Source organism: Lytechinus variegatus, chromosome 2 (assembly GCF_018143015.1).
Source record: "Lytechinus variegatus isolate NC3 chromosome 2, Lvar_3.0, whole genome shotgun sequence".
In the NCBI taxonomy this organism is placed as follows: Eukaryota; Metazoa; Echinodermata; class Echinoidea; order Temnopleuroida; family Toxopneustidae; genus Lytechinus; species Lytechinus variegatus.
In genome coordinates this window covers 50,565,106-50,584,072 of record NC_054741.1, presented here as the reverse complement: position 1 = coordinate 50,584,072, position 18,967 = coordinate 50,565,106, and the positions used below count along the sequence as shown (strand labels likewise).

The 18,967-nt window shown below is 35.2% G+C and overlaps 1 protein-coding gene across 2 annotated transcripts in view; it reads left to right on the top strand.

Annotated features, from left to right (window-relative positions):
• Positions 1-12,931, top strand: part of LOC121408290 (TBC1 domain family member 31-like) — a 40,496-nt gene extending 27,565 nt beyond the window's left edge. Inside the window, exons 15-23 of one of the 2 annotated variants that reach the window (XM_041599706.1) lie at positions 295-500; positions 1,415-1,550; positions 3,787-3,879; positions 4,890-5,030; positions 6,161-6,277; positions 6,895-6,972; positions 8,822-8,900; positions 10,797-10,874; positions 11,409-12,931. In XM_041599706.1, coding sequence (XP_041455640.1) covers positions 295-500; positions 1,415-1,550; positions 3,787-3,879; positions 4,890-5,030; positions 6,161-6,277; positions 6,895-6,972; positions 8,822-8,900; positions 10,797-10,874; positions 11,409-11,548 — 1,068 coding nt within the window. In that variant the 3' untranslated portion in view covers positions 11,549-12,931. Of the gene's footprint in view, positions 1-294; positions 501-1,414; positions 1,551-3,786; positions 3,880-4,889; positions 5,031-6,160; positions 6,278-6,894; positions 6,973-8,821; positions 8,901-10,793; positions 10,875-11,408 lie in introns of both variants that reach the window. The other variant, XM_041599705.1, reaches the window with a different exon arrangement.
• The last annotated feature ends 6,036 nt before the right edge of the window (positions 12,932-18,967 follow it).

Here is an 18,967-nt window from a genome sequence, read left to right as displayed (position 1 = left end):
GTGTGTGGAACAGTGATGAATCCTGTGACCAGGGACATAATAATTACAATGTAAAGTGCCTAGAAACCAATGTATGAAGCGCTGTATAAGTATTCTTGAAAAACACGTTGAGCATTCTACAGAGTGGATTTGGCGTGACATAAGTCTAATATCATTATTGTTATTAGTATTGTTGTTCTTATTATCCTTATGATTCTTTATTATTATTTATGATATTATTCTTGTTTTATTAATGTATAAAATCTGAAATGATTAATTTGAGGTTTGATTTATGATGATTTTTTTTCCCTCTAGGCCCAGGAGAGGGAGAGGATCCGCGAAGATGAGCTGGAGTATCTCCACCAGAGGGAGGCAGCAGCAGAGCTCCATGCGGAGCTAACCAGGAGACGGGCAGAGGAGGAGGCCTGGTACAGACAGCAGGAGCTACTCAAAGAGGCTGAAGAGCAGAGAAGAGTGCTCATTGCAGAGGAGGAACAGAAGCTGGTGGATCAAAGGATCAGGTATGATGTTTATTTAGATGGATCATCGAGATGAAATAAAGTTGTCAATTCATTTTACAGTCCTTGAGCCGCGTGACTTCGTTCGAATTAATCCTGAGTGATTGTTTGACAGGAGTGTATTTAACACTGCATTAATCATTAATGTTTCTCTTCTATTCTAAATTTTGTAAAACCTTTTGAAAAAAACTGGGATTTGAACATACAACACTCTGTTTGGAAGATCAGACTCATAACTGCCAGATCATGACAAACCTACAAGTAATTACTAAATAGTGTAGAGACTTTTAAACTAATATCAATCATTTTTGTATCTTGCTTGTAGACTTCTGAGAGTTCACTGAATTCTTTGATTGAATTTGTAATATCAAACTCATACATTTGATGGCATTTTGTATTCCTTTTTTGTAAACCCATCCTAGACTGGATGTTTTATGGTATCACGCTCGGTGTGCGTCCGTCCGTTTACTTTTCCTTGTAAACATGATAACGTCAGTTTGACTTAACCTGGGCTCATATAACTCGGTGTGTCTGATACTAGCATTGATCCCAGGAAGCATATCGATTTTGAGGTCAAAAGGTCATAGGTCAAGGTCACACTAACATGTTTTCATCTTGTCCTTCTGAAGTCCTTGTAAACGCGATAACTTTTGTTAAACTTAACCTAGGCTCGTATAATTTATTGTGTATGATACTAGCATAGATTCCAGGAAGCCTATTGATATTGAGGTCAAAAGGTCAAAGGTGAAATGGCCACCTTCCACTTTTCTTGCTTGCCCAATAACTACATTTTCCGCGTTACAGGCGGGCGTATTATGTGCTCGCCTTAGCAACACTTGTTGCAGTGTGACATGCTTTAATGTTTTCTTCATTCCCATTGCTTGACTAGTTGCTTTGCTACTTTCTTTCTTTTCTAGACTTCAAGCAATGAAGCGTGAGCTACAGATGAAGGAACTTCAGTTATTAGATGGGGCTCAAAGGAAGTTTGTTCATCATCAACAGAACCAGCAAGAAACGCAACTTAGGAGACTTGATGATGAGATAGCAAGGAAGGTAAGACATAGAACTCCAGCAGACTCCCTTTCTTTCAATTTTAAATTTACTTAGGATTTCTTTACTTTATCATCCAGTCTGGTGAATTCTGGATAATAAGACGTGTGTCTTGAACATGTTTTGTCTGTTTGATTATTCTTTTTCTGTTTCTTTTATCTATGGAAAGGGGTTGTCATATATGTATAATTCAAATATGCTTACATGATATGATTGAGAGTTATGTTTAATTCATTTTGAAATAATTTCAATTCTTTCAATGTTTATGAGGAGGTATGAAAACATTTTTGTTAAGACTGACCAGGGGGGTGTTTCATAAAGCTATTCATAAGTTACGACTGGTGACCCTTTCTTGTGATAATAGAGCAATTGCAATTGTCCCTTTTTAAACATCAATATGGGAGTGCATTTCAACCATCCTGGTCCAACTATGAACATATTATAATTTTCAACACAGATACTTGTTAAGAATTGGAATTTTAATCTCCTAAGATATGATTTCAACTTAAGCTGATGAGATCAAAATGTTTGAGAATCTGATAGATAGCGTAACCAGTCGTGCTTAAAGGACAAGTCCACCCCAACAAAAACTTGATTTGAATAAAAAGAGAAAAATTCAACAAGCATAACACTGAAAATTTCATCAAAATCGGATGTAAAATAAGAAAGTTATGGCATTTTAAAGTTTCGCTTATTTTCAACAAAATAGTTATATGAACGAGCCAGTTTCATCCAAATGAGAGAGTTGATGACATCACTCACTCACTATTTCTTTTGTATTTTATTATATGAAATATGAAATATTTTTATTTTCTCGTCATTGTCATGTGAAATGAAGTTTCATTCCTCCCTGAACACGTGGAATTCCATTATTTTAACATTTTGTGCTTCAGGCAAGGAGGTCCTAATCATCAAATTCGTAAAAATTGAAATATTGTATAATTCAAACAATAAAAAACAAAAGAAATACTGTAAAAGCTGTTATTTTCGCGTACAGAATTTTTCGCGAATCGCAGGGGTCCCGACATTTTCGCGGGTTGTTAAATTCGCGTACGATACATTTCCACAGCATTTCAAAGAAGCAAAACTAGTGCAATTCATGTGCAAATCTACACTCCTCAAAGTCACCATGCTGATATGTCTTTTGTACATAAATATGTCCCTGTAAAAACAGTTACAAATTGTGGAAAAAGTGGCTTAAATTTCACTTTTTTAACCTTTAGATCTAAAAATTCATCATGCCATAGGATCTATAGGGTTAAGCAATCTTTGGAATTTGTGTTTGGTTCGATTCATTTTTCAAAAAGTTGGTAAAAAGTGCAAAATTGTGAAATTTTGTGAACAGAATGTTCACCTTCAAAATTCTGGTCATGTGACTTATGAATATTAATGAGTATGCAAATAGCTACCAATACGTGTGTATAGAGTCAATCAGATGACAATAAAATCAAATTGTTTCATGGAAAATACATTTAAATATTACAGTGAGTGTATAAATATTGATAAAATAATGTTAGAAAATAGTTTAGGCCCTGATTTTGTTTGAGAAATTAAAAAAAGTGAAATTCTAGCTAACTTTTTTGAATCACTAACTGTACTTTCTAAGCCTATTTTTTGTACATATAGAGGTGCATATCTCCTTTTGTCACTATGCAGGATGTTTTCTATAGCAAAGCTTTGCTGTTGGGGGCATTGGCGCTGACAAAGAAATGTGTCAATATTTTCGCGTGTTGTTAAATTCGCGGCCGATGGGCAATTCGCAATATCAACCCCGCGAAAATAACAGCTCCTACAGTAGTGAGTCAGTGACGTTATGGACTCTCTCATTTGGATGTAACTGGCTCGTTCATATAACTATTTTGTTGAAAATAAGCGAAACTTTGAAATGTCATAACTTTCTTATTTTACATCCGATTTTGATGAAATTTTCAGCATTGTGCTTGTCTCTATTGATTCAAATCAACATTTTTCTGAGGTGGACTTGACCTTTAAGTTGTGTGTTACATAGGAATCGCTTCATGAAATGCACCCTCCAGATACCAGGGGAGAGTTTTGTCGACATTTTCATCCAAGTACTTGTCAGATCTGACAACTTTCCTTGAATTTGATTGGCTGAGAAGCACGGTTGCTCTGCTTACTGTCTGAAAATATGGGACTTGTTGGATAAAACGTCCAACAAGTCCTTTCATGAAACGCTCCCCATATGTATCATGCCTGGCTATTCTTTATTTTATCCTAGAGTATTTTGAGAGAGCAAGAGACAAAGGCAGCCATGGATGATATCGAGATTCGAAGAATGGACCTTGAAGCGCAGAAGAGAAAGCTTGAACAGGTAAAACTGGTTATTACCCATGGCTAATAGTGATGGTAATAGTATAGGTTTTAAGGTTTTATTAGAATATCCACATTTCACAGCCATTTAGACTGAATTGCATTGGATTTACAAAATATATCAATAAAATGAAAACATGGTATATAGAAATCGAACATTATAAATATATTATTTACAAATAAAAATACAAACACTTTGGGTAACTTGACAGATTAAGGAAAGGATGACCAGAGTGTAGAGATAAGGGGAAAGGGGGATACAATATATTGTTTTCATCTTCCCCACCCTCCTTCCCTACTCAAAAGAGTAGGGAAAGAGGGTGGGGAGGATGAGGACAGAAGAGATGAGTATGAGAGTAGTAATACACAGATGTAATTCTGATTTAAATTGAGAAGAGTATGGTAATTGTGATGATTATAATCATCATCATGCTGCTGCTTCTTCTTTCTATTTCTTCTTTTTCACCTCCTGCTACTTCTCTCCTCCTCCTTCTCCTTCCTGTCTTTCCCTTCTTCTTCTCCTACTTCTCATGATTAGTATTATTATTAAGATAATGATGACAGTTGTAATGATTAGGAAATGGAGGATGATGGTTATGTTGATCGATACGAGTTTGTATAATTTGATGGTGGTGGTTGCAAAGATGATGGTTGTGGTGATGATGATGGTGATGATGAAGATGATGATGATGGTGGTGATGATGATGATAATGGGGGTGGTGGTGGTGATGACGACGATGACGCTGATGATGATAATGGTGATATATGATGAATACGATGATGATGATTATTATGTTGATAATTAAGGTGTTGCTTTATGAGCTGATTTTATTGATGGTCTCGGAATATTATAATTTTGAAAATCAATCAATTTTTTAAAGCAAAAATTTGATTGTTTTTGTGATATTTCCCATCCTCTCTTATGAAACCCTATACCGTGGCCAGTAGAGATGTATAATATATGCATTCATTCATGTATGTACTGAATAAACAATATTCTCTCTTACACAGGAGCTTGCAAAGACGGCATCATCATCCACGTACCAGCAACGAGCGGAGGCTGAGATGAGGAGAAAGAGAGAAGAGTTGGCAGAGAGAAGACAGGCTAGGCAGGACGAGAGTCAGAGAGATCTGTTACATGGACGGAGAAAGGTAGGCCTCATCTCCACCATTAGTATGAAAATAACTATGATGATGATAATGACAATAATGATGATTATAACAACAGTTGATAAAAACTTTGTTGACAAGGAGGATGGGGATTTTACACCAATTACAATAATGACAATAACTTATTTACACACATGCACACTGTCAATAGACGCTCATGCCGCTAGCTCAACAGTGCTCCTTGATACAAATATGGAGAAAAAAAAAATCTCAGATGAAACCCACTCTTACAAATAAAAACCACCAGGCCGATTTTGTAAACTTTGGAAAAATATCTGTTTTGGGATTTTTTTTTTTTACTTCAGTTCATGCTATAAAACTGCAATAAAAATTGCAATCAGCAGTGTTTTTTTTTTTTTTTACTGCATTTCATAATACATGCACCATTGGAATTCATTATCATGAGATCCATGTTCTTTTTCTCCAAAGACACAAAAATAGCATGGGTTTCAAGTGAAAATTGACAAATTTAAGAAATATCTAACTGAAAAGATGAATCCCAAACTTGGGTTAGAATAACGATCAATGAGTAGAATGACAAGTGAAATCACATAATGTTCACAATAGAGGTTGTAATCACTTTGAAAGAGAAACTCTGATTAATGCATGGTATTGAGTGCAGGACACTGTGATTCACCATTACCTCAGGGTTAACACATATGAGTGACATCACAATAATGGTGCAATGTGCAAAAGGTATTATGAAACACGCAAGCTTTATTCCAGATTGCCAGATCGTGGGGGCAAAAGTGCTGAGAGCTCCTTCATAGACAACCAACTTTTATTGTTATTAGTTCATCTGTAATGTAGAGACAAGCAAAAGTGAAACATTTTTATGGTTTAAATTGTACTTCTTGCATTGGCCCGTTTTCTTTAAAGAGATTTCAATTGTACAAAACCATGGATTGTGCAGATTTTTTTACATAATGCTTACTTCATTGCGTACATTTAAAAATAATCCAAATAAATGCACGTTTTTGGTATATGTTGCTAAAAGGGAAGCACGATAATACGAGAAATCTGCATAAACCATGGTTTTGGACCATGGTGCTATTGAAACCTCTTTTGAGAATACGGGCCAATGACTCTTCTCTTTTTGATCCTGATTCCAGGTGGTACAGGCTGACGTAGCTCGAGCCAATCTGAATCTAGCCGAGACGTCTATGAGAAGAGATGAAGAGGTCCGCAGGAGACTGGATGACTTGGAAAAGGAACTCAGAAATGCAGAGGTAATACACTACATGTATGACTTTACTTACACACATGATTACAAACTGGCAATATTTATGAGTCATTAGAAGTGAAGCCATGAATTATACTGTATTTTTGCTATACTAGGGTTAGGGTTACCTTGCTTTTGGATCTCTGATTAGTAAAGCTTGTAGCTACAAGAGCAATATTTTTTTCATGGAGTACACCTAGAAGTTCTTTAACTTACTCACCATTCTTGTGTCCGAGGCCGGCTTGTCCGAGGCTAAGGCTGCATTACCCATGGACAAGGTCAAGGCCGACCCACCCGAGGACAAGAACAAGCCAAGGCTGGAAGGGTCGAGGCCGATTATTCCAATACAACAAACACGCATGAATTAAAATGCATGCAGTGCGCATTAGTTGTTGTTGATTGTGTAGTGTTGCAAAATTATCTGATTTGTAAAAAAAAAAATCGGCATTACTCCTATGTTGGAAAAAATTTAAACCAGTGGGATATGAACCTGCCATCTACTGCGATCTCAAACGAGTTTGGGGCCTCGAGGCCGAGGCTGGCCATATTAAGACCCACAACTCCCTCCCCTCTCTCCCTACCACTTTTACTTACCATTTGCTCCCCCTCTTTTGTCTTCTCTAGCTGTCAAGATTGAATGATGAGAATCAAGAGATAGAAGAAGAGGTCCAAACTGTTTTACACAGACTAGCTGATGCAAAGGTATTTACATCATATTTGAATTCAATTCTAATTCATTTTATTTTTGATAATTTTATATCTTAATCCCGTACTATGTTCAAGTTATATTTTTGGATATAGGGGAAGGCGGGTAAGTTGAGCATAGGGGCAAGTTGAGCCACCACCCCCAGGCCAATAATGAATGAGTCAGACATTGTGGTGGTGTCAGGTATTGATGACCCATTGCATAACCCTTAACCCCACCACTTTGTTTTCAACTTTGAAACAAAAAGTGCTTTTTTAGAGGGAAAAATACAAATTTCAGCCAAAAAAGTAAAAAAGGGTGTAAAATAGATAAATGCTTTTTACCCACACACGTCTTTAAATATATTATAGAAATAAGAACAATATTGTTAGTCCAGGTATGGATTCTCATTTTTGTCATAGTCTTTTACATGATGAATGCATGAGAAATGTGTGGATGTGAAAATATCGCAATAAGTTTGGACTGGGGTAATTTAAGCCAAATCAACATGGGGCAAGTTGAGCCATGGTAATTCTTATGGTGATGTATAATAAAAAAAAAAATTTAAATGTAAAAAGCCGTTGATATGCAGGCAGAAAGGAGCAAATTCACATGAAAGTTCTTTTACTTTTAGAAGATGTTAGTATTTATAGAGAATTAGCAAGTGAAGACTTTAAATGAAAAATTGACATCCTGGTTCTTCCCGCATACATTTTGTACATAGTTTTTGTGGCTCAACTTACCCCAGACGGTGGCACAACTTACCCCACAGATGGGGCAAGTTGAGCCATTTGACATCGTTTTTTTCAAAGGTCACGATGACTTTCAGTGTGGGGGTAGAAAGTTATCTATAGGTGAAAAAGATTTCCCAAGAATCAAATTTAAAGGCAAGGTACTTATTTCTACAATATTACTAGTCATATCAATTCTAACATGCAAAATGCAAAAAGTGTCACAACTTACCCCGCCTTCCCCTACATGTATGTAACTCACACCTCAAAGATAATCACAGGGTCAATACCATCACATCCTTTGCATTTTCCTTTTTTTTTTATACCTGTTGAAATTTTTGAAGCTTATTTATTAAAGGGGAAGTTCAACCCAAAGAAAATTTTGTTGTAAAAATAGCAGAAAAAATAATGAAAAATATTGGTGAAGGTGTGTACAAATTCTGTTAAAGATTAGAAAGTTATTAGAATTTGAAGTTTTGGATTTGTGATGTCATAAACGAGCAGCTGCCTCATATGTTATGAAATATGAAGTGCATGAATTTCGCTTTTTTTTTAGTAGTTCCTGATGACTTATTTTTGTTTTCTTTTCATGATCGGGTGTGAATTGATTTGTCTATTGATATACTGAAGGTACAGTAAAAACCATTTTCAATTTTTTGAGATAATGACATTTCAATGATTTTTTTACGATTCGCTTTGTAGGAATGCTGCTCGCATATGACGTCACAAATCAAATAATTCAAATTCAAATAACTTTCCAATTTGATAGATTTTTCTCAAACCTTCAGCAATACTTTTTTATAATTTTTTCTGCTATTTTTACAATAAACTTTTTGTCAGGGTGAACTTCCCCTCTAAACCTTGTTGAATCAGCTTGTAAAAATTTGACTTAAACCTACACTTTTCTGCTTTATTTACATCATTTCTAGATGTATGCTCGGGCAGATTATGGAATACCAAAAAGTATGTGTGGGAATACAGAAAGATTTGGAGGGGGATCAATGGGAGGTGTATTTATATAGTTTATTCATTCTTTTCATTATATTTTTATCTATCCATTCATATCACCATGTTGGTCCTCAAGTATTTTTACCTTAATATAATACACGACATCAATGTTTGACTTTCAATACAGCGTGACCATGCCAATCGCCTCCAACAGGAGTATGATCAACTGAAATCAAAGTCCCAATCTGGCCATCCATCAATGCAAGGTAAAGACATATATGTCTGCATTGAATAGCAATGATCAGGGGACAATTTCATGAAAGTTGTCTGCACTAACAATGTGACTTTCTCTGTTACTATCGTAACAGTCAGAGGCCAGTGCCTCTCAGCCAATCAAAACCAAGGACTTCACTGAAATTGTCTGCAATAACAATTTATCTAGTGCTGGCAACTTTTTATGAAATGCCCCCTGATATTATCTTTATTTTTTTTTTTTTTGGGGGGGGTTAATATGTTACTGTAGGGCCACACCTACAAGCATGAGTTGCTTTTTTGAGGTTCTGGCTAAAAAATTCACATCTGTGTGATTAAAAAGTGATTTTGATGTTTATATTTAGTGTTGTCAAATAATTAATGTGCTTGCTTTTCATAGTATTCATGGATCAGTACCGCAATCATTCCTTTATCCAATGCTACAGACCAAGTAGGTCTTTACGCTCATCCACTTCTGGCTACCTTGTTATTCCAAAAGTTTTAAAATCTTGGGGGGGGGGGGGGAGATCATTTGGTTGTGCGTGCCCCACTTTGTGGAATAGCCATCCTGAAGACATAAAAAAAAGGTATCTCTGTCGAGACAAAATTCTTCTGAAAACTCTTTTATTTAACTCTCGGCTCTTGATACACCCTGAGCACAGAGTGGATGTGGTGCATTACAAGTCACATCATTATTCAATACATTCTGAATTCAGTTCAGATTCATTTAGTTTGAAAAGCCTCATGCACTGTTGTCTTTACGATTTTGTTATTTATACTGTAGGGTCTTTGTTTTGAATAAAGTTTCAAAATTATGAGAATATGTTACTTTTTAAGGGTAGTTGTGGGTTAACACTTTATAGCCCAGGCTATTTTGAAATTGCATAGCCCAGGGGGGGGTTACATAAACTGCCCCCCTCAGATCTTGGCCGTTGATTGTGCAATCGTGATGAAAGTTGGCACGCACGTCAACCGTGACATAACCTCCACAATTCAATTCTGCCAGAATTATTAAAATTTATTTTTTGATTGATAATTTTGCTAATTAATGCATATCTTTAAATAAAGCCCCAAAACTTCTAGATTTTGGTCTGGACACTCTTAGGATTATTATAAAATGTATATTAAAAATGACGGCAATATCAAATATTTTTGTTATGTTGTTTGTTTTTCAAATTTCTTGTGTATTTCTTTTGTTTTTTATTGGTTTTTCTATGGAAATCGTCAGCATTACTATTTCAGTCATAAATAACATGAAATCTGTTGCTTTTTTATCAGTAAAAATCAAAGTAATGATACATTTTGAAATTTTAGCTATATACAGCATTTCCATTGGATTTTTACAAAAAATCACATTTTAAAGCACTTTTGGGTCTGACTTACAAAATGTTACATAACTTCAGAACCGCATACCCCAGCGTTGTGAATTTGGTCTTAAACGGTGCGTGCAACTCTTTTCACATTACAGATTTATCGTGAAAAATGTTGGGGGACTGTTTTTGCCCTCCCCCCGGCTGGATAGGGTTCATAAAGGTTAACATGAAGGACTACCTCAATTCAATAACTTTGTATTGTCTATATTTCTTTTTTTTCAATGTTAAATCCCATTTGCTTAGCCAAATTTATGTCATTTGTATCTTTATTACACCACTAGGTTCCACTAGAGCTGCCAACCTGAACAAGAACATCTCAGCATTTTAAAAGCTGAAAATCAATATTTTGATGACAAAATCAACATGTACAGAGAAATACCATAGGACAACACATAAAAATGACACTTTAGAAACCAGTATCTTGCATGAAAACATCAGTATTCTTATTTTCAGCAATATTTACTGAATTCAGTTCTAGTGGACATCTCTGTTGCACCCCATTTTTTCATTGCTGAAAGTTTGTTTGTTTAACAGATGATAGGAGAGAGATTGAGCTAAGAGATGGGAGGCCTATCCTCAATGATGTTAGTACATCTACAGAAGGAAGTGTTCCCAGTAAGTAAATAGATCTAGATTTTTTTTTTTTGGGGGGGGTGTTATTTCAAAGACATCAATCACCAATAACATCAGTGGTTAATGAGTAATGTACCCCTCACATGTTTTATTAAAATTACTTGAAGCATGAAATGTGAAACCACGTTTCTTTCTGTTGAGGGAAGGGTGGATGATATTACCATGTTCAGATTGTAACAAATGCCTCAACATGTGATGAACAGTCCTCCTTGCCTAAACTCTTGAAATCATTTCTCATATCGATTTACCCCCCCCCCCCCATTGTAATATTCAGAAATAGGCATAAACTAACCAATGGTAAATCATACATTCATATAAGCACCAAATAGTATTATGGAATGAAAATTACTTGATGCCATTCATATATACTTCCATGTAGATTTCTCGGAGTAAGAGCCACGTAGTATGTGTTTACCAAGTAAGGAAGAACCCAGTGTCCTAACGTCTTGAATTAATTCATACAAGAGTGACTTTATGTGATTTTAGGTTGAATATATCTATTTTTTTATCTTATAGTATCTCTTGATCGAGGAAGACAGACATTTGAAGAGAGAGAACGTAGATTACTTCACGAGGTTCGAGAGCTGAGGCGGAAGGTAGCTGCCGAAGCTATCAGAAAGGAACCACCCCCAAGATACGGACAGGAAGATGGCTGATGAAAGGGACTCTTAAAATCTGTATGTAGTTCATAAGGGAAGGTTTTACTACCTGTTTAGAGTGGATGAAATGGAGTTTTAGGCCAGTTTTCTCAAAAGTGGTTTCAATTGTACCATAGTATAAAACCGTGGTTAATGCAGATTCCTTGTATTATCGTGCTTCCCTTTTGGCACTCTTTGCCAAAAGTATGTATTTAATTGGATTTTTAGTATGCGCGGTAAAATAGCGGAGTTCTGTTTAAAAATTTGCATGAACTATGGTCTTGTACTATAGCGAAATTAAAATCTATTTCATGAATACGGGCCTTAGAATCTGGATGCATTTTATGAATGAAGGTATTAGTTGATCTTTCTCAGAAAAATGTTGCATTTCACTCATACCTTGAAAATAGGCTCAGTTCTGCAAACATTTTTTGGCACCTCTGCAACTATCAAGATGACAATAGTTCTGTTTCTGTTATATTTAAGGCTCTGGATAGCTGAAGAGCATCGACTGTTGAACAATTCCTTTTTGTTGAATTGTCCCATTCTTCTTTTGTCATATCAACTCACAATTTTGCATAGTGACATTTTGTTGAGTGCAAATGCAGAATGTATCTTGTCTGTGTACATTCTTACATGGGTGTGAGGCTTGGGTCAAAAGGTAGAATTGTGATTTTCATGAATTGTGACTTTGTGTACGAATCACCCAACTACCCGTTAGTGATGGGTCACAGCTGAAGCATATAATTTCATCCCTGTTATCTATTACCAATGCAAATTAAGAACACATGAATTTCTGTTCTCTATGTATTCATGAGGATTCTACATGAACAGAGATTTACATGGACACATGCCGTTATACTGTCTCTTAACCTTTACTCCCACTCTTGCAACTCTTTCCGATATCAAAAGTTCTTTCAGGCTAACATTGTATCTTGTGTAGTGGTAGTTTGGTGTTCAATGACATTATGGGCTTGTGGCAATTCCCCTCACAAATATCCAAATCAAAAATAGATCTATGAAGAGCATATATCAAAAAATCTGTAAATGAACAAAACATTTGTTGGTTCCTAAAATACATATTGTGTATGTATTACTTTTCCAACTTGGAGAAAAACTTATCACTGGCTATTAAATTATGGATTATAAAATAGATTTTTCAAGTATTGGCTATCTCTCTTCTAAGAATTTCCATTGGTCATTTCCAATAAATCACTTGTATGTTAACACCATTTTGTAGTGTCATCATTTACAAAATTAGATTTGTGAAGAATTTATATAAAGGTAAAGGAAAATTGCATTACAATCTTAAGGTATAGCCATGCAGAAAAACAATTTGTTTGAATTATTTGTGTGATCACCTATATGTTATGGCAAAATGGTACAAACTAATTGTATTACCGGAAAAACTTCACAAACATTATGCCCATGTAGGTGCAGTTTAATTCCACTTCTTCATTAGCAAAACAATAACAATATAAACCCCTCAAAAAAATGTTTGGAAATCTGAGTTTGGCCATTAATTTCTCCCAACTCCCAATTTTACACAATGCATATTTTATATCATTAAAAAGATTATTTAATTCTCTTTAAAGTGATACCATGCTTGTTATGATCACGCCATCACGAAAAGAGCAGGATTCAAAAGTGTTGGATGAGGTCTGAATTTAATAGCTGCAAAATGAGCAGAAACAGTCATGAAGGGTCAATAAAGAACATGATTCTTTTGTCTGTGTCAATAGAGATGAAAATCCATTCAAATCAAGCCTCTGCTTCTTCATTTTTGTCTCACCTGCGAAGCAGAGTGAGACTATAGGCGCCGCTTTTCCGACGGCGGCGGCGTCAACATCAAATCTTAACCTGAGGTTAAGTTTTTGAAATGACGTCATAACTTAGAAAGTATATGGACCAAGTTAATAAAACTTGGCCATAAGGTTAATCAAGTATTACTGAACATCCTATTAGAGTTTCATGTCACATGACCAAGGTCAAAGGTCATTTAGGGTCAATGAACTTAGACCATGTTGGAGGGATCAACATCGAAATCTTAACCCGAGGTTAAGTTTTTGAAATGTCATCATAACTTAGAAAATATATGGACCTAGTTCATGAAACTTGGACATAAGGTTAATCAAGTATCACTGAACATCCTGCACGAGTTTCACGTCACATGACCAAGGTCAAAGGTCATTTAGGGTCAATGAACTTTGGCCGAATTGGGGATATCTGTTGAATTCCCATCATAACTTTGAAAGTTTATGGATCTGATTCATGAAACTTGGACATAATAGTAATCAAGCATCACTGAACATTTTGTGCAAGTTTCAGGTCTCATGATTAAGGTCAAAGGTCATTTAGGGTCAATGAACTTTGGCCGAATTGGGGGTATCTGTTGAATTACCATCATAACTTTGAAAGTTTATTGGTCTAGTTCATTAAACTTGGACATAATAGTAATCAAGTATCTCTGAACATCTTGTGCGCGTTTCAGGTCACATGACCAAGGTCAAAGGTCAATGAACTTTGGCCGAATTGGGTGTATCTGTTGAATTACCATCATAACTTTGAAAGTTTATGGATCTGATTCATGAAACTTGTACATAAGAGTAATCAAGTATCACTGAACATCCTGTGCGAGTTTCAGGTCACATGATCAAGGTCACAGGTCATGTAAGGTCAATGAACTTTGGCCATGTTGGGGTTTTTTGATGAATAACCATCATATCTCTGTAAGTTTATTGGTCTAGTTCATAAAAAGTGGACATAAGAGTAACCATGTATCACTGAACATCTTGTGCGAGTTAGAGTAGTATTCAAAGTCAGCACTGCTGCTATATTGAACCGCGTGATGCAGGTGAGACGGCCAGAGGCATTCCACTTGTTGATGTTTTGTTGTGGTTTATGTAGTGATTGTTCTGTGAGATAACATGGTTTGAAATACCAATGCATGTTTGTTTGTTGTGTTTGCTTGTGAAGAAGCGTGTTTGATTCCATGTTAATGTTGATGTTAAGGCGTACAAAAACAAAAGAAACCGCTGAGAAACTCACTCATCGCCCAGAAAAAAAGAACAGTGACTTTAATATTGTGTCATTTTGCAACTTTTGACCTTGACCCATATTTCAAGGCACTGCACCTCCATGTGAACCATAAACATATCATGTAGGATATCATTTTAAAGAGAAATAAATCATCTATTCATTGGTATCAACCACACATTAATATTCATTAAAACGATGAGGGATTATCGATCAAAGTCAGATTTTCAAACTTTTTTTTGAGAAGTTTATATAGAACACATATCATTATATGAGATGGGAGAGTTTATATTGTGATCTTTCACGTTATATGTTAGGTATGATTTAAGTGTCAAATGTAAAAAGATGTAAAAAAAGACAAATATTTGAGCAAAAGTTATATATTATGAAGAGTTATGTGTAGATATTGTAAAAAAAAGCATTAACTGTATAAATTGTAAATGAATTTTGTTTTTGTTTGCTTCAACCTGAATTCCCAGGTTATAAAATAAACTGAAAACACCTATCCAATTGGAGACTGCTTTTTGTTTGTTACAAATCAATACTGTTGATAAGGTACCACATGATAATGAATACAAAATGGACAAAATCAATTTTATAATAACTGTACAAAATCCATAAGTTTATTTCTTATGATGTAAAAACATTGCAATATTTCAACATCATTCATGAATTTCATGCTCAAAACATGGTAATTCATAAAAATGGTTGATGGAGTTTTTAATTTGATGCATGTGTAAAAGTACACAGTAAATTTTACCTAGTCAAAGAATAAAAGAGGGCGCGGTATCATAACATTTTGTATAGGTTGATGCACCACATTAAGACTGAATTCAATCTATTTAATGACACCAAACAGGATTTATAAACAAAAATCCTTTTAACAGTTGTACAGAAGAACTATGATTATCAATAGATTGTACAAACTTTGGGGTGATGTGGTCATACAACATAATTGGAGTAAAATAAAGTGAAGTTATTGATAATTATGTTAATTCCCATTAAATCTTTGTTTTACAATTGCAATACTGGTAATTTTATTCAAAACCATTTCTGAAGTCAGTTGTAAAGACAAAGTGACTTTACAGCTATACAAAACAGGGCCCTGCATGAATGCATAGCTACATGATCCCTCACTAAATTCAGGTATATTCATAACAGTATAGTCCCTTGTTTTACATAATTTCAAGCAAAACTTATTTTCTTCAGGATAAAATATTTTAATTATGACAAATGTGAAAATCACAAAAAGCAAAACAAAAAAGTCCATTGAAACAAAACCATGCATCAGAGCTAAATCTGACAATCAAACCTGTTTCCAATGTTTACCATGTGTTAAAAAAGAAAAATCTATCTTTATACTGCAATGTGTGCTTACATTGGAAACATGTTTTTTCTCTGTAATTTTGACTAATTCTAATATTGCTTCTTCATATACTTTGTACATGTCAATGAAAACACAGTATGATGTTTAGACAACCAAAGAACAGGGAATTAGAATTTAAGGAAATATAAAACCAAGGACTTAACTTTACATGCTCTGTGTCCAATGTTGGACCAATGGCAATTGATTGCCACATGATGTATCTGTCAAACACTGTACACATGAACAAGTTTAATAAATCATTCTAACCATATGGCATTTGAGATTAACACACTGTCATTGCTTACAGTACAACCAATAATTGATTTATTGTCAAACCCTCTCTCATATTGATGATCTTTGAAGTATTACAGATTTGTCAAAATTATTTTGGCAAATCTTTAGATGACATTGTTTACCTACAAAGTACAAGTTACATTGTTCACTTGATGCATTGAAAATTTAAACATTACATGAGCTTGGCCTGCTTCTTCTCATTGGTTGAATTCAAGTTGCATTTGATTGCAAATCTATCTGCAACTGGTTCCTGATTAGAGTAACTACTGAATGACATTGTGATAGTTGGTTAATGGCAGCATAATAGAAAGCAGGAATACAATGAAGTATCACAAAGCAAGTTCAAAATACATTCAAATTTCAATCTTAGATTACCTCTGATTTCAGTCACAAACACAATTTTATTGTTACATAATAATGATAATAACAATGATAATCTGTTCTTGTAAAGTGCATATCACATTATTGTACAACACCTACTTAGCTTGTTGTACCCGAGCAAATAGGAGACTGAATGTCAAACATTCGTACCGTTGCACACAAGACGTACCATCCATAACGTTATGGATGTACAGCTTTAGGAGATGACATCACAATATGGTTCAGCTCATTGCGCTCAGAAAAGGAAGGTGAAATACACCTGCTGGCTAAATATGCAATGCTGCCCGAGGTCAAGTGCGCTTGTGGGATTTTGCTTTTTGCTTTCAATATTTTTGCTCCTTTTTCACAGATTACGGCAGGGAAAACATTTTATTTTCATATTTTCACCAAACTCTCAGGCGTTGTACAACACAAATAGTGAATATTCTTATTGGTGCAATGGTGCGAGATTTCGCATTCGGTGAAAGAGACGCTCTATTCAATTCGGCTAACGCCTCGTTGAATAGAGCATCTTTCTTTCACCTCATGCGAAATCTCGCACCATCGCACTCCTGCCTATTCGCTATATGAATAAGGTCTCTATGCACTTACAAATACTTTGGATATTATTACCAGCACAGCCTTTAAAAGCAATAAGCATTTAATAGAATTAATTCCTGCCATGTATCCATTTATCATGTGCCAAAGGTAGATTAATGTCTTGCCGGGGAACATTTGGTTCAAAGTACAGATACTTATCCATTGGACCAGATCATTTCATCTTTTTATTATGGGATTGAAGAAAACCTTGCGCAAACAGAAGCAAATAACTCTGGATATTTAAACCATTCACTTTATGATTACATGCAGAATACCAGCTTCACACTTTTCTTTCTTATTATTTTGAACAATTTGAAAGGCACACTCTGCTCGCAATGATGAAAGCAACCTCAGCTTACTGGCAGAGATAAAAGCTTTGATAAAGCATACTCTACCACACCAGGTGGGTGTTTCATAAAGCTGTTCGTAAGTTAAGAGCGACTTTAAGAACGACTGGTGATCCTTTCTTGTGTTAAATGGTGTACACCAAAATGTTCATTGGCGATGGTTTAGCACGTAAGAAAGGATCACCAGTCGTTCTTAAAGTCGCTCTTAACTTACGAACAGCTTTATGAAACAGCCCCCAGAACAATTTTTTTTTTATTGAATATATAGTCAATTTGTTATAAGCTACTGACATCCTTTCATCTGATTGACCCAAATCATTGACAAGATTCTTCACAAAACACTTCCCAGAACCGCACTGCGTTGGTCTTTGGTTGCTTTTTGTTTATGTTAGGGTACACGACGCATTACAAAAATACCAAACCTTAACATTCTCACATTTTTCAACTCTGGGAATTTCACATTGTCCAAAAGGATATGTGTTGGCACAGAAGTCAAAATCGCTTAAGTTTTGAAATACTTTGAAGTTGCAAAGAAGAATAGGGATGCCAGTTGGAATTGATCAGAGGGCCTGAAAATCACCTTGAATACAATATATTGTACACCAAAATGCTAAAACTATGGCCTGAAAATACATTGCCAGAGCCTGAATTCAGGCTTTTGCCTGAAAACTGGCATCCCTGAAAGAATGTTTATTATCATCCAAACATGTATGGATAATGGTCATTGGAAATAAATTCATTAATGGTTTATTTCCGAGCAGATTGTGCAGAAACAGAGTAATGTAACATTTACATTGGTAATGAATATAAACCTTTGGCTACTTAATCCAGGTTATCCATTTAAACATGTCTTGGAGATATAACCTCTTCTTGGGCCCTGTTCCATTCATTGGTCACTTCCATGGAACCAACTTTGATTGGCTGTTAAGCACTGTTGCCATGGTAGTTACCACGGAACGGCAATGTCACCATAATAGTAACTTTTATGTAATGGAAACGTGTAATCAGAGGGGTGTCGCGAGAAATACTTTGCGATCAATTTCTGTTGAAATTTTACAATTGATCAATTTTTAGCTATAGCTGTAAATCAATTAACATTTCTTGTTTTATTTTTTTTAGTGCAAGAAACAGATCAGCAATCAAAGTGATTGGTTAACATTGGTTTGACTTTTAAAAAATCTGAGCTAGAAGGTCACACTTGTCACCTTTGTCTGTGATGTTACAAAAATGAAGCCCAGAAAAAATTGCGTTCGAAAATAATTATTTAGTGCTTCAAAAATTGAAATATAAAGTGACCGGAAACACCATCTTAATTTCATCCCATACACTTATGTGTACTATTTAGGCGTCTATAAGATGCCTATTTACAAAATCGGGGTTTGCCTTGTAGTTTTAGCTTTTCATTCTCAATAATGGTTGTTTTCAGGGTTTATT